At 38.3% G+C, this 13,660-nt stretch overlaps 1 protein-coding gene across 9 annotated transcripts in view; it reads right to left on the bottom strand.

The window, feature by feature from the left end:
* The window catches only part of LOC129723978 (nucleolysin TIAR), a 1,146,678-nt gene that overhangs the window by 108,937 nt on the left and 1,024,081 nt on the right, over positions 1–13,660 (bottom strand). For all 9 annotated transcript variants that reach the window (XM_055678526.1, XM_055678553.1, XM_055678581.1 and 6 more), the window contains one exon: positions 9,674–9,749. In XM_055678526.1, coding sequence (XP_055534501.1) covers positions 9,674–9,749 — 76 coding nt within the window. The remainder of the gene's footprint in view (positions 1–9,673; positions 9,750–13,660) is intronic.

Genomic DNA, 13,660 nt, shown 5'->3' with positions numbered 1-13,660 from the left:
AATATGCCCCTTTTTAAATGCTTATAAATCGGTTTGTTTTCAACCGATTTCTTTCATTTTTGCAGCAATTGTTTGGAAAATTATACACGCATCCACCCAAATGTGGAAAATTGTTGATTGATTATGCAAACTATTGTACTATTGATAATTGTCAAGCCTTGTTTAAACGAAAATTACGTCCTCTGATTGGTCGTTATATGATCGCTTCTCAAGCACGGTCGACAGAATCATATACCTTGCAATTGAAAACATGCTATTTGGCCTATATAAGTGCCTGCTTCAGCTGAAGCCGCTCATAATAGTTCTGGACAGCGACAAGTTGTCAACAGCAGTCGTCCTTCCTTAGCAGCAGCACTAGCCCTGTGGTTGGTCACCACGTCTCAGGAGCAGCGCGCTTCTTCTCAGCGTGCCTCGCCAGACTGCCATTACTCCCCCACTGTTAGGGCAGCATAAAGATCGTCATCGCCAAATCCAATTTTGAACAGCAAAATGCCTTTTTTCAAGGCAAATGAACAAGTAATTGAAAGTTAATAATTTTTGACAACGTAAGTAAGCATTCTGTGCGGATTCTAGCAGTTACATCTGTCGCGGCCGTCTAATTTACAGAAGGTGGAATAGCTTCCACAGTGCATGTTGTCCGTGTATCTTAACTCCCCCACTGTTGGGGCAGCACAAAGGTTGCGATCAGCAACCGATTTTGAACAGCAAAATGCCTTTTTTCAAGGCAAAAAATCAAGTAATAGAAGGGTGAAAATTTCCTAGCATCAACACAAGCAAACATTCTTCGCGGGATCCTAGCAATCAAATTCTGTTGTAGTTTATTTAGTTAATACCCCCACTGTTGGGACAACACAAAGGCTGCGATCAACATAATCGATTTTGAATAACAAACTGCCCTGTTAGAACGCATTCACAAAGGCAGTTAATTCGAATATGCAGAGCTATTATGACGTCGATTCAATCGATCAGCATGAACAGAATTTCGTCGTCTCCCAGCTGCCAAGTTGCAACATGATGCAACACGCAAAAACGAGCAAACGAAATCGCTTGATGTTACAAACCGCAATGAAATACGGGTTAAAACCGTTGCGTGTGTGAGAGCACCATCCGTGTTTATTCGCTGGAAACAAATATCGAATGCGAATTGTGGAATAATTCGTCTAAAGAATATTAGAGAATTGGACAACTGAACAGAAAGGCGTGGCCTATTACGTAGCACCCTTCGGCTATAAAAGAGTGTTTCTGGGAAAACTAGCTACATTCATTAGTCGGAAGATGAACTGGATGGACCGTCCACAACGTTGACAGCAGTAGCAGCAGATATCGGCACTCAGCAGTTGAGCAGTAACAGACCATAGCAACGGGTTGCGCCTGTGGCTGCCTTCAAATTAAGCACTTGCCCTATGGTTTTTTTTTCTTCACAAATTGCTCTGTGGTTGGTCACCATATCTCAGGAGCAGCGCGGTTCTTCTCGCTTCTCAGCGTGTGTCGTCAGACTGCCGTTGCCATCAGCAAATCCAATTTTGAGCAGAAAAATGCTTTTCTCAAGGCAAATAAACAAATATTTGAAGGTTAATAATTTTTTGACAACTCAAGCGAGCAATCTGTGCTGGATAGTAGCAGTTTAAATCTGTAGCAGCCGTCTAATTTACAGAATGTGAAACAGCTTTTACAGCTCATGTTTTCAGTGTCTTTATTACCCCACTGTTGAGGCAGCACAAAGCAAGCATTAGTAGACTTTGACTCATTGATGAAACACCTACAACAATGCATTTGTTAATAGTGTGCGTAGTTCTACGTCAGCTATGCGGTCGTGTCTTGGATACAACCTCCTACTTTTTTCTATATAAACACAAGGAAGAACGAAAATTCCCGGCTAATAGAAAAAAAACCACGACAAGTGCTCTCAAATTAGGCTCAGAGTTATTCCCATCAAGCGTCGTACACAAATTACGTAACGCTTGAAAGGTGGAGGGGGGTTGAGTCTGCGTTACTAATTGTTACATAGGGGGGAGGGGGGGGATTGTTGAGACCGTTACGTAACTGTGATGTTTGTTCAAAATTGCACATTTGATGGAGGGGGGAAGGTTGCCCAGCGTTACGTAATTTCAGGGGGGGGGAGTCATTACGGACGTAACCTATCGTTACATAGGGGGGAGGGGGTCTAGAATGTAGATTTTTAGCGTTACGTAATTTGTGTACGACGCCTTATTCTGAGCCCAATTTGATGTACATTTCTAAAACAGGAAAAATCGGTTTTCAATGCTAGACAAACAGAAGCTGGTCCTAAATTGATAGCAAAGAATGATTTTACACCTTCAAAAGTAAAGAAAGCCATCTAAATTAGAGCTCAGAAAAATGTATTTGAAGGCAACACACAAAATCATTTCAAGTTTTGCTCAGAATATTATGAAGAAAATTTTAAAGGTTAGAAACAAATGATTCAAATGGAGTTTAGAATGACGAATAACATTTGGGTGCGAGAAGTCAAACAAACTGAGTTTAGCAGAGTGGAAAAATAGCTTTTAAAGCTAGAAAGGAAGATGAACCCAACTTAAGCTCAAAATGGCGGTTTGAACCCAAAATGGCTAAAATTAAATAACATTTAAGGAACAGAGAAAACACATTCAAAAGATACCAAGTTGAGTTCAGAATGGTAATATAAAAAATGGATCCGAATTGATCTCAGAATGGCAAAATAACGCCTAATAAGGCTCGAAATATCTAAAAACCTCCGCCTCTCTGGCTGGGAAAGACACAGAACTCAGAAAGGTGAACAATGCGAAAAAAAAAACAAATATTTTTTCTTGCTCTTTAAAAAAAAGTGTATTCTTTTGTATGCCATTTAACTGTTTGGGTGACCCCACCTTTTTGCAAAATAACGTACAGTAGTGAAAGAAAACAAAAACTACCTAAAATCGCCAAAGCTGTTATTTATCGAAAAGCTTGTTCTGTCCCAGGCCCGGTTTCAAGGGGGGGGGGTCAAAGTGGATAAATGCCCCGGGCCTCTCTAGTCCTGTGTCAGACGAGAAGACAGAGTGGAGACCTTTTTTTTGCTCGTTACCTTCCAGCGAAACGTTAAGTCATTTCAAAATTTCAAATTTTCTTACTTCTAATTTTTTTAAGAAAAGAGGGCCCCACGATAATATCTGCTCCGGCCCCCAGCACCCACATCCGGCCCCGTCTGTCCCATTTTAACGGAGGAGAAAAAAATCATTATTTAAAGCAGAAAGATTATCCCAAATGGAGAGCAGAAAAGTGTTTCCGAAGGAAAAGCAAAGAATCATTTGAAGTTATGCTCAGAATAGTAAAGCTAAACATAAGGTACAAAACAACTAGATTAATAAGAAATTTTTTTTATGGAAGTTTTTTTTATTCGCACGACCATTTTGGCGTGGATTATCACAAGTCTCCATTGAAATATGATGTTTTCATGGAGACGCATGGTTATCATTGTGCCACATCAAATTGTGGGGGTTTTTTATTCCTGTTAATTCCAAATGATGTATTATGAAATCATGTACCAAAAACAACCGATTATGTTGAATCATGTTTTTTTAGTTTTCTTGTCGTTTCTAACAAATTTAAGGTCAAAAACCGCCAAAAGAAAGGTATTTTGATCCTTTAAGTTGCTAAAGTGTCCCTGTTGTGTCCTGGATACTCTCAGATTATTTAGCCCCAATATAAGCCAATTAAAAAAATCATGAAAAGAAAACCGTTCATTTTTGACATGGTTCTATTTTGGCGAAAGAAAAAATCGGGCTTGTTGTCAAAATCGAGGGGTTTGTATTTTGCTTATTTGTTTGCAGCGCTCTATTCAAGAAGAAAAAATAGTTTCTTCAACATTGATGAGTACCTTTCATCCTATTGTAGTCAATTTGACAGATTTCAATGGAGTACCATTTAGTAAAAAGAAAACTTCCATCTAAATTTAATTGTCCTGTGAGAAATGACTCAATTATCGATTATCGACTGTCTGTACCTCACAACTGCCCAGCAAAGACGCCCCTTAAAAAATGTTTCGTTTACAAGTTCGTGGGAAAAGTAACCTTACCGCATTACAGTTTTTATTTGAAAATGTAGATTTGCAGGAGAGGTGAACCAGCTTGAAGCTAAAGCTTCTTAAATACAGACAAAAAAAAGACTTACAGAAATTGTGAAATTGACATTGAATTTTATGAACACTGCATTGCATTCAACTCAGTTCAATTTAAACCTTTAATACCAAAAAACAACGAAGATACCATATTTGAAAGTAATCTGTTACTTTTTGCGTGCCTGAGAGCACTGCACCTCCTGCTGTCCGTCTCTTCTAACACGTACAGAGTTTTGCTGTCCCCGGCCGCACAGCGTAGTGTGCGGTACCTCTTGATATTTGTTTCTATACGACAGAAAAAGAAGAAGGCAATTCTTTCAAGACACCAGTTTCAACACTTGCGGGCTCATTATGACTCCAGAGCACCAAGAATTGTAATGACCATATCTTGACGGAAAATAGTTTGTTTTGATTACTTTTTTTTACAAAATGTTGCATTTAGAATACACTTTCAACTTGGCAAACCAAATGACAGCTTGATTCAATGCTTAAGTTGTTATCGAGAAAATTATAAAAGAAAATCTGGATTTACGATGAAAAAACACTATATTTTTGACAACCATTTTACATTTATTAATCGATTAAATATAAATTTTGGGTAGATCCATTGTTTATTGAGTGTGACGATCCAAAAAATCAGTTTTTTTAATTGTTTTTCTTGTTCCGTAGTTTGTTATAATGATATTTTGCGTATTTTGCAAAAAAAAGGAAAGGTACAATTATTACATTACGTTTTACGGTAAAACCTGTGTAGACCAGTGTAGTTTAGCGGTTTTGGTTCAAGGTTTTTTGTCCGACGTTTCGACCGTTTTTGGTGGTCATGTTCAAGAAAAGTTTAGTTGTGTCGTATTCGTCTAAAATATTGATTTCCAATGGATGAATGTTTTTCTGAAACTGAAGATTTTCAAACTAGATTTAGAAATATCTCAAAAAAAAAAAAAACGGATGAATTTAGAAAGTGAGTTTCAAAACTAGAAACATATTAAAATCGTGCTGTAACTCAAGAATTTGGCTGTTATTATTTTAGACTGTTTTAATTGATTTCTTCATCCATGACTTTACATCGAAGGTTTTGGAATAATGTCAAGTTTCAACAAAAACAACCTGTAAAAAATAAAGACGCTTTTCGATTTAAAATGATTGCTCAAATCATTCAACATCATTGAAATTAAATTATTTTTATAAGTGTTGGAGCAGTAACTGTATCTTTCAGCGTGTAACAATTTCTGATGCTTAAATGGAAAATTGCCTTTAGAGCTGTCTAAGTAATCGAAGTTCTAAATATCAAACTTGTTCAGCAGCAAAATACGAATGGTGCTTGTTAGCGCCTTCGACAAAATATTTAAAAAGTTAAATTTAAAAATCCCCACTCTGTGATGGGAGACTTCCAGGAACAAAACCTAGCAACCTAATTTATATTCACAAACAACAAAGCGAAAATTGAGGCATTCCATGGAAAATAAGTAAAAATAAATATTTTTTTTGGCATGTCATTTCCAATTTCGCTGAAACTGTCCACAGTTGTTCTTTTTTGATTAAGAAGTCATTTTATGATATCAGTTCTTCATGTAGACTCGCAGTCCTTCAAAAGAGCTACTCAAAATGGTGATTGATAGATTAAAATTTCTATATCAGAAAACGACATGATTTGATGTCTTCAATAAAGTTGTAGAGAATAAACCAAAAGTTCTAGAAATAAATATGTACACTGTAAAAAATTTCTCTTCTGAGCCAAATTTTCCAAATTTTCACAAAATGTTGAATATCTCAATAAAGTACCTTTTTCAAAAATCTTTTCACACATTGAAAATGACAGTATGTACTCCCATCTGTCAAAGTTTGGTGATGTTATCATTGCGTGAAAAATCATCTTTAATGTGGGAAAAAATAGGACTATTAAAAAAGGTACTTCTTGAGATAGTTTAAAAAAAATATTGTATGTTTTTTTAGAACCGCACTTTTATTACCTACAACTTTTCTGGAGACACCATTTCAATCAAAAAAGTCGTTTTTCTGATATAGAAATTTTCATCTATTAGTCACCATTTCGAATAGGCCCTTCTGAAGCAGCATTCGCGAGTCTACATGAAGAACTGATATCATAAAATGACTCCTTCATCAAAAAGGAATAACTGTGGAAAGTTTCAGCGAAATCAGAAATGGTGCGAAGTAGCATGGAATGACTCGATAGTATTGCTGACGACGGTAATCAACAATTTAACAATTTCGTTTATCGAAACAAACTTATTTTGGGAAGTAGAAGCCATAAAAAAGAATTGAAAAAATTCCAAACAATATTCAGCAAAATCTGGATTTTACCAGATAAACAGGCAAATCCAGGAATCTTTCGAATATTAGGCATGGATTTGTTTAGTGTTGTTTTGCAAAATTTTATTGCGTCAAATCTTGCATACAATATACTCCAACTGTTATTTGCATAGTACAAATAGTTTTGTCAGCCCTCATCACACGAAACGATTGTTAGATAATTGCCAGATTGATTATTCGTACTCGGTCAGATTTATTTTGAAACCTACTTGCACACTCTTTTTTTGTCATTCCTTTATTTGCGTGACCCCGCCTGTTTATAAAATTCCTCATCACGGCTTAAAAGTGTATATAAAATTTGTCTCTAAGATCGATTTTTTCTGTGGGTTTAAAAGAATGTTTGGTATAGTGTAGATAGCAATAATTTGATGGTCATTTAATTTATTTGCAAGAAACAGTTCCTTAAATATAAATTACGGAAAATTCCGTTTTACTACACACTTAATTTTTTTGCCGGGGCTCGGTAATTTTTGCCGAGAACGGCACCACTGAGTTCTCGGTTAGAAAAAAAATGACAGCTCTCACATGTTTTCGAAAATCTCGGTTCAACCTAACTGAAGTTTCGGCACAAAATATTAACGAGCCGAAATATCAGCTAGGTGAACCGAGATTCACGAAAAAATGTGACAGCTGTCATTATTTTTTTAACCGAGCACTCAGTGGTGCCGTTCTTGGCAATAAATTACCGAGACCCGGCAAAAAATTTTAAGTGTGTAGTTTGTCTCAAGTTTGATAAATCTTTCTAAACAATATTTATACTTGTCATTTGACTTTTGAATGAGTTCATTTTCCATTAGTATGAAGTAGCGTTGGTTTTAGCAGCAAGGTTTTATCTGAGCAAATGTGATAAAACAAATATCTGAAAACAAATCTTACCTTGAAATTCAACAAAACTGATATGAAACAAAAACTATTGCGAATGAGCTCAAACCTGATATGAGTGTTGGAAAATTCAAAAAAGAATCCAAATATGCTTTAAAGAGAAGTTAAGTTTTGAATTAAAAATCCATCAAGTAGCCATGCGTCTCCATTGAAAACATATTATTTAATGGGTGCGCCTGTTTATTCGTACCATACATAGACGTGGAATCATCGTCAAATAAATTTTCGGTAAACTGATGCAACCGTTTAATATTCCTTACGGTTGAATTTCTTTCAGCAGCAAAGGGGCCAATAACGATTGACCTGGGCCGTAGAGCATCCAGACTGCGGTACGCGTGCTCCCCCGGGACTGAACGCAAACACGGTCCGTCGTCGTTGTCGTCATCGCTGCGTCCTGGTGACCGGCCATTTGGGATTTTCGACCCGCAATGACGGTGCCTGCGGTCGTACGGTTCGGTAGTGCTATTTCCGGACCGTGCCGTGTAATGTTTTTCTCCACAGCTGCTGCACTGGGAATTGTTTCTCGTTATTCGACACCGTTGCAAATTCTCTAAGCATTTAATTAGAAAGGTTATTCTTCCCTTTCCCCCTCCGGGGTCTGTCTCTTCTAAGCTGCATTCCAACGCCTAGACGCCGAGGGCCAAAAAAGACGTCTCGATTGGCGAAAATGAGCTCCGTCTTTTATCCCACGCATCAGCAGCCTGTTTTTAGGGTAGGTATATGGAAAGGGAAGCCAAACTCCATCACGACGACGGCGGCGGCAACGAAAAACATAACAAACGAAACATCATTACAGCTTAGATACCGTATTGAAAAGAATCTCGTTTCGTTGTCGGGTTGCTTGGATGGGTTGGCTTGGCTGGCTTCAGCGTAGGATTGAAAGGGATTTCGCTTACGTACGAAACCGCACAGACTCGCTTTGCTACACATACACACACACACACACATCGCATTCAGTCTGCTTCAGTAGCGCTCTGCTTCGGGGTTCAGGGCAGGCGGAGGTGGAGTTGTTCTGGTGCTTTTTGAACGATTTTCATCATCAGGAGGGAATAGAAACAGTGTGTGCACACAATAGCGATACGTGTGCCGTGGCGGGTGCGGGTGTGGGAGGTTGTGCCCAAAAGAACAAGTGCTCTCGGAGAGCGCATCAGAATAGCGCGCAGTTAAGCTGTGAACTGTGAACAAAGGGAAAGTGAAACAACATTGTAAGCGACTGAAGCTGTTAATTCGGTTGGTGTGTGACGGATAGAGGGTTTCTCGCTTAGCGCGATGGGAAGACTTTTTGATTGCGACGAGTTTTTGCTTTCTTTTTCACTCGCTGAATTACTCTGCTTAGTGGGGGGAACGCTGTGGGAGTTGTTAACTAGTTTGGAATAGAAATCACTGTACTGTATACTAGAGTGTTACTTTCGGTACAATCGATTCGGAAAATGAAGTACGCTCGGTGCCTCGTTAGTGGAAGAAAGTGTGAAATCCTTTTGCGTCCATCAGTGTTTAATCTCCAAAGTCTGGGACAAAAAGCTGTTCCAGCACGGAACGAAAAAAAAGAACGAACAACGGCTAGCATCTTTTGTCTCCCATCCCAATGCTCCCAGGACTTTATCTGCGAGAATAAATCTTGTAATCTTCTTTATTTTCCGTCGATTTTCTCTTGTTGGCTTAGCACGACCTTAGAGTGGTGGAACGGGAGTCCCTTGAATTGGGGCGATTGTGTTCATTTTGCTCTGCACTATCTTCCTCCGTGCTGGGATTATTTGTTTTATCTATCAGTCAGAGCACGGCTGCCTTTCATCCGCTCGGAATCACTCGGGGGAAGGTTCGCTAACGGACGGAAGGTGGACAATATTCCTTTCTGCCATCCGGGACTCAATCTCCCTTATTGGCACGCTTATGACATCGGCCGAACAACGCTCTCTATCGCAGCGTGTCTGGCATCGTGTCGTGTCCATCGGAGGACCCAGCGTCGGACAGATAAACCGAGCAGGGAACGGTAGCTGCTGAATGGTTTGTATTTCGTTTTAATAGAATGGTCGGATAAAGTGTTATGTGTTCATCGCCGTTCACTCTGTATCAATCTGATGATTAGATGAAATTCGCCGTAATTTGATTCTGCTAGTTGGTTTTCGTTTTCTTCCTACCTCGCGCGCTTGGTGGCTTTGGTTGGCCGTTGAAACCGCATCAGGCGCAACCGAGGAAGGAGAAGATGAAGAGAAGAACGACGACCGCGCCAACCAGAGCCAATCATTTTGTGATGCTTGACTATGTCGTTCGAACTGAGATGGCACGGGGCCGTGTGGGTGTGTAGTCTGTGTAGACTGGTAGGGAATTGTATGTGTGTCTGGTTCATGATTTAGGAAAGCCACTTACCGATTTCTTCACGAACGACACAAAGCCATAGCCTTTGGATTTCAGCGTCTGTGGATCTCGAACCACGCGGCAATCCCTGTGCAAAGGAAAAAAAAAAGAAACAGATCAGGCATTAGCACCCTATATGATATTTGAAGCTGGGAAAATAAAACCGAATCAGCCACTGTACAATTCACTGTTACGCAGCTCAGCACATTTCAATTTTTTACATTTGTCAGCATTAGAATATCGTCGGATGTTTTCTTGAAAAAGGAATATCACACTTTCATAAACCATCGATCGTGCTAAATCGCGATTGAATGCTGTCCCCATCCCATTACGTTAATAAAACTCACTATTTCATCCACTTAACTTTAATTTCCTTCCGGTTTTGGCTTCGTTACTGTAGCGTGGAAACGGTTGCCGGAGTATTTATATTCGCCAGCTCATCATCAGATTGAACTCGGGCGGAATTACTTTTTTCCCCTCTGTCTCGTTTCATTTTCCAGTCAGCTGATAGCCATTTTACAGCCCACAACTTAAAAGCGAAACAAGAAAAATCACTCAATCCGCAAAAACCTCCCACTCATGCTCACTGATAGCAGCAGGAGCAGTAGCTCCAGCCACAACCTAATGATAATTCAATAAACAGGAATGGAAAACTATTAGCCAAAGCACTCGTTAAAGCTTCAAGCACCACCATTTATCAACTTGTGCTCCACATTTTCTTTATTTCTTGGCTCTGCCGTCTCTTGGCACAAGCGATGTACAGAAGCGAAAAATAAAAGCCCGTAGAGCTCGGGGCCCGCAATGAACTCGAACCATCCGGACGCGATCCCGGAGACAGGCGCCAGGACCCATTTATAAGCTCGGACTGTAATTCAATTGTTCTTGTACTGGGCGATTTTTTTTTCTCTATCTTTTACGGCTCTCTTCCCGGATGACAAGACAATGATGACGAAGCAACGTCGCACCACTTCCCGACACGGATCAGGTCCGGAGGGAGGGGGTCGAGTCTGAGATAACACGAGGTCGAGCAGAAATGAAATAAAAAAGAGGTAAATAAATATATATGTATCCAGTGGGCGATAGTTTTACTACACAGCAACGCGAACCGGAATGAATTTGCCATTCAAGTGGATACTTTTGGCTGTTGGCAGAACTTAGGAATAGTGTAAAAATTTCTTAAAATAACAAAAATGTAAAATCGTCCAAAAAGTCACGTAGAATTGCAAATGCATGACGAATCGGATATTGGATACGTTTAAACTCAAAAATTTTAAATAATTGGTTGCATCGGAATCGTCGCCTGACCTGCTTACTACTATTCCTACCGCCGATAAATTAACGGCCGGCTTAAACAGCTGCGCCTATCGCAACGCTCTGTGACACTGCATCGCTTCCTACCTAATGAGATGAAAGTATCATGAGGAGATGTCTTTCAATTGCTTGGGACTGTAAAAATCTGGTCTATGATTTATCTTATTATATCACAGAGGCTTTATCTTATTATATCACGAGGATCAAAGATTTCGTCAGTCCTCGCCTCGCCTTGCCTAACTGTTCTCCACCTTGGCTGCGGGACCACATGGTTTGCACTGAAGTCTCGAAGTTACGTACCACAATTCTTCTCGCATTTCTTCGTATGCCTCCTTTTAGACTGCGGGCTAAACATTATTAAACTCCAACCCGAATCCCCACTGCAAACTTACTTCAAACAAATTTTTGATGCAGCTATGGGCAATCCGCCTTTACCGCAATCGTAGCGGAGCTTATCACAGATGTGTTGCTTAAAAGCGTTCGCAAACAACTTTCAATAGTTGTAACCCCATCATTCGGTTTACTTGTGAAACATAGGGAAATAACCGGCTATCTTTTCTGGATATGATACAAGTTAGACACGACGTTAAACACATCTCGACGGAATGGTAACAAAAACCGAATGCAAGCGATCGTTTTGTTAACTATTATTCAGCTCATTTCGAAATATAAACCGGAAGAAATGCATGTTAATAGTATAATATAATATTTATAACTGTAAACACTTTTCGTATTCAAAAATCCTCACATGCCAAGTTTAGTTTAATTTGCTCGGTTAGCTCTCGGGTTATGCAGAAATTTGTGTTTTGTTCGTATGGAAGCTAGGGTGTCCCAAAAAAAATCGATGTTGAAAAAGTCAAGGTGCTCAGCCCTAAATTGGAAGATAATGTTATTTATAGCATTTTTGTAGAACATTTCGACTTTCTAAAAAATTGTTTTTAGGTTGCCTAAACGTGATTCATGAAAAAATGACTTTTTTCAGCTACAAGCCCACTCTTTTGCACTTTTTTCAATTCTATTCGATTCCTAAATTTTTCCATATATTTTTTTATTTTTGTGGGGTTGTTTTTGAATATTTTGCATGGTTTGGTTCAGCATTTCATTCAGTTTTAGGACTCCCAGAGCCTATGAAACATCACAAAAAAAAATTTTTTTTCTAATAATTTTTAGATAAAACCCTACAAAACACAAATAAAAAAAATTGTGATTAGGAACTGAAATTTTCATTGCGAAGCGGGATTTACGACGAAAGTTTACATGCAAAAAGATACTTGATATCTTATCAGGGAGCTTAGATATTGGCATTTTCATATGTGATGGAAAACTATGCATTTCAACAAATATGTTGAATAACTGTTTTATTTTGGGAGATAAAAAACATCAATGTTTAGTAAACAAATACATTTTCAGATGGCTGATAACTTAGTAGAAGGTTTAAAAATTCGGAAAAATTTGTGAAAAAAGTTAGAACGGAAATTGTGATTTTTAGTGCCTTCTATTTGAAAACTCAATGGTGCTCGTAATATATAAGAGATAGAAACATGATGTCTTCGGTAAAGTTTATTGTTTTAATAAAACCTAAAACTTTGTCGAAGACACCGTGCGTCTGTCTTATTTTGATTAAAAAGTAATTTTTTTATCTCACTCATAGGTGGATTTATCACCCATCTTTCTACATTAAAAGATGCATTTTTAAATATCCTGAAACTCCTCGGAACATACCTTATGGCTATAATCATCATTTGAATCACTATTTAGGAAATTATGCGCACAAACGGTAAAATAAAATACTGTGCAATGGAGATATTGAGCTTTAGTGGCATTTTTGACAAAATGCATAGTTTTCCATCACATGTAAAAACGCCAATATCTCAGCCCCCCGATAAGATATCGAGGATCTTTTTTCATGTAAATTTTCGTCTTGAATCCCGCTTTGCAGTAAAAATTTCAGTTCTTGATCAAAAAATTTTTTTATTTGTGTTTTGAAGGGTTTTATCTGAAAATTATAAGAAAAATTCACTTTTTTGTGATGTTCAATGAGCTCTGTGAGTCAAATAATTGAACCAAACCATGCAAAATATTCAAAAACAATCCCACAAAAATAAAAAAATATATGGAAAAATTTAGGAATCGAACAGAGTTGAAAAAAGTGCAAAAGAGTGGGTTTGTAGCTGAAAAAAGTCTTTTTTTCATAAATCACGTTTGGGCAACCTGAAAACAATTTTTTAGAAAGTCGAAATGTTCTACAAAAATGCTATAAATAACATTATCTTTCAATTTAGGGCTGAGCACCTTGACTTTTTCAACATCGATTTTTTTTGGGACAGCCTAATGGAAGCCCTCCCCTCTAGAGGAATCTCGAACCGTCATAAGTACCTTCTTCGACTCCAGAAACCCCTACATACAAATTTTCACGCCAATCGATTCAGTAATTTCCAAGTCTATAAGCACTAGACAAACAGACTGACAAAAATTAATTTTTATATAATGATAGATGATAGAGGACAGCATTTCGTACCAACTCGACCAGACGTTGGCAACGCCCTGTCAGAATTTGATGAAGCTTTGTGGGGTTGTAGGCCTTACTAAACCAAGCAACCTTGCATACTGTCTTTAAAATCTGGACTAACATCTAAAAAAGGCTAAAGTTTTCTTTTTTTTAAATCGATATATATTGATAATGACCAG

Source organism: Wyeomyia smithii, chromosome 1 (assembly GCF_029784165.1).
Source record: "Wyeomyia smithii strain HCP4-BCI-WySm-NY-G18 chromosome 1, ASM2978416v1, whole genome shotgun sequence".
In the NCBI taxonomy this organism is placed as follows: domain Eukaryota; kingdom Metazoa; phylum Arthropoda; class Insecta; order Diptera; family Culicidae; genus Wyeomyia; species Wyeomyia smithii.
Note: the sequence above shows the minus strand (reverse complement) of the source record. Positions and strands in the feature narration are given on the sequence as shown.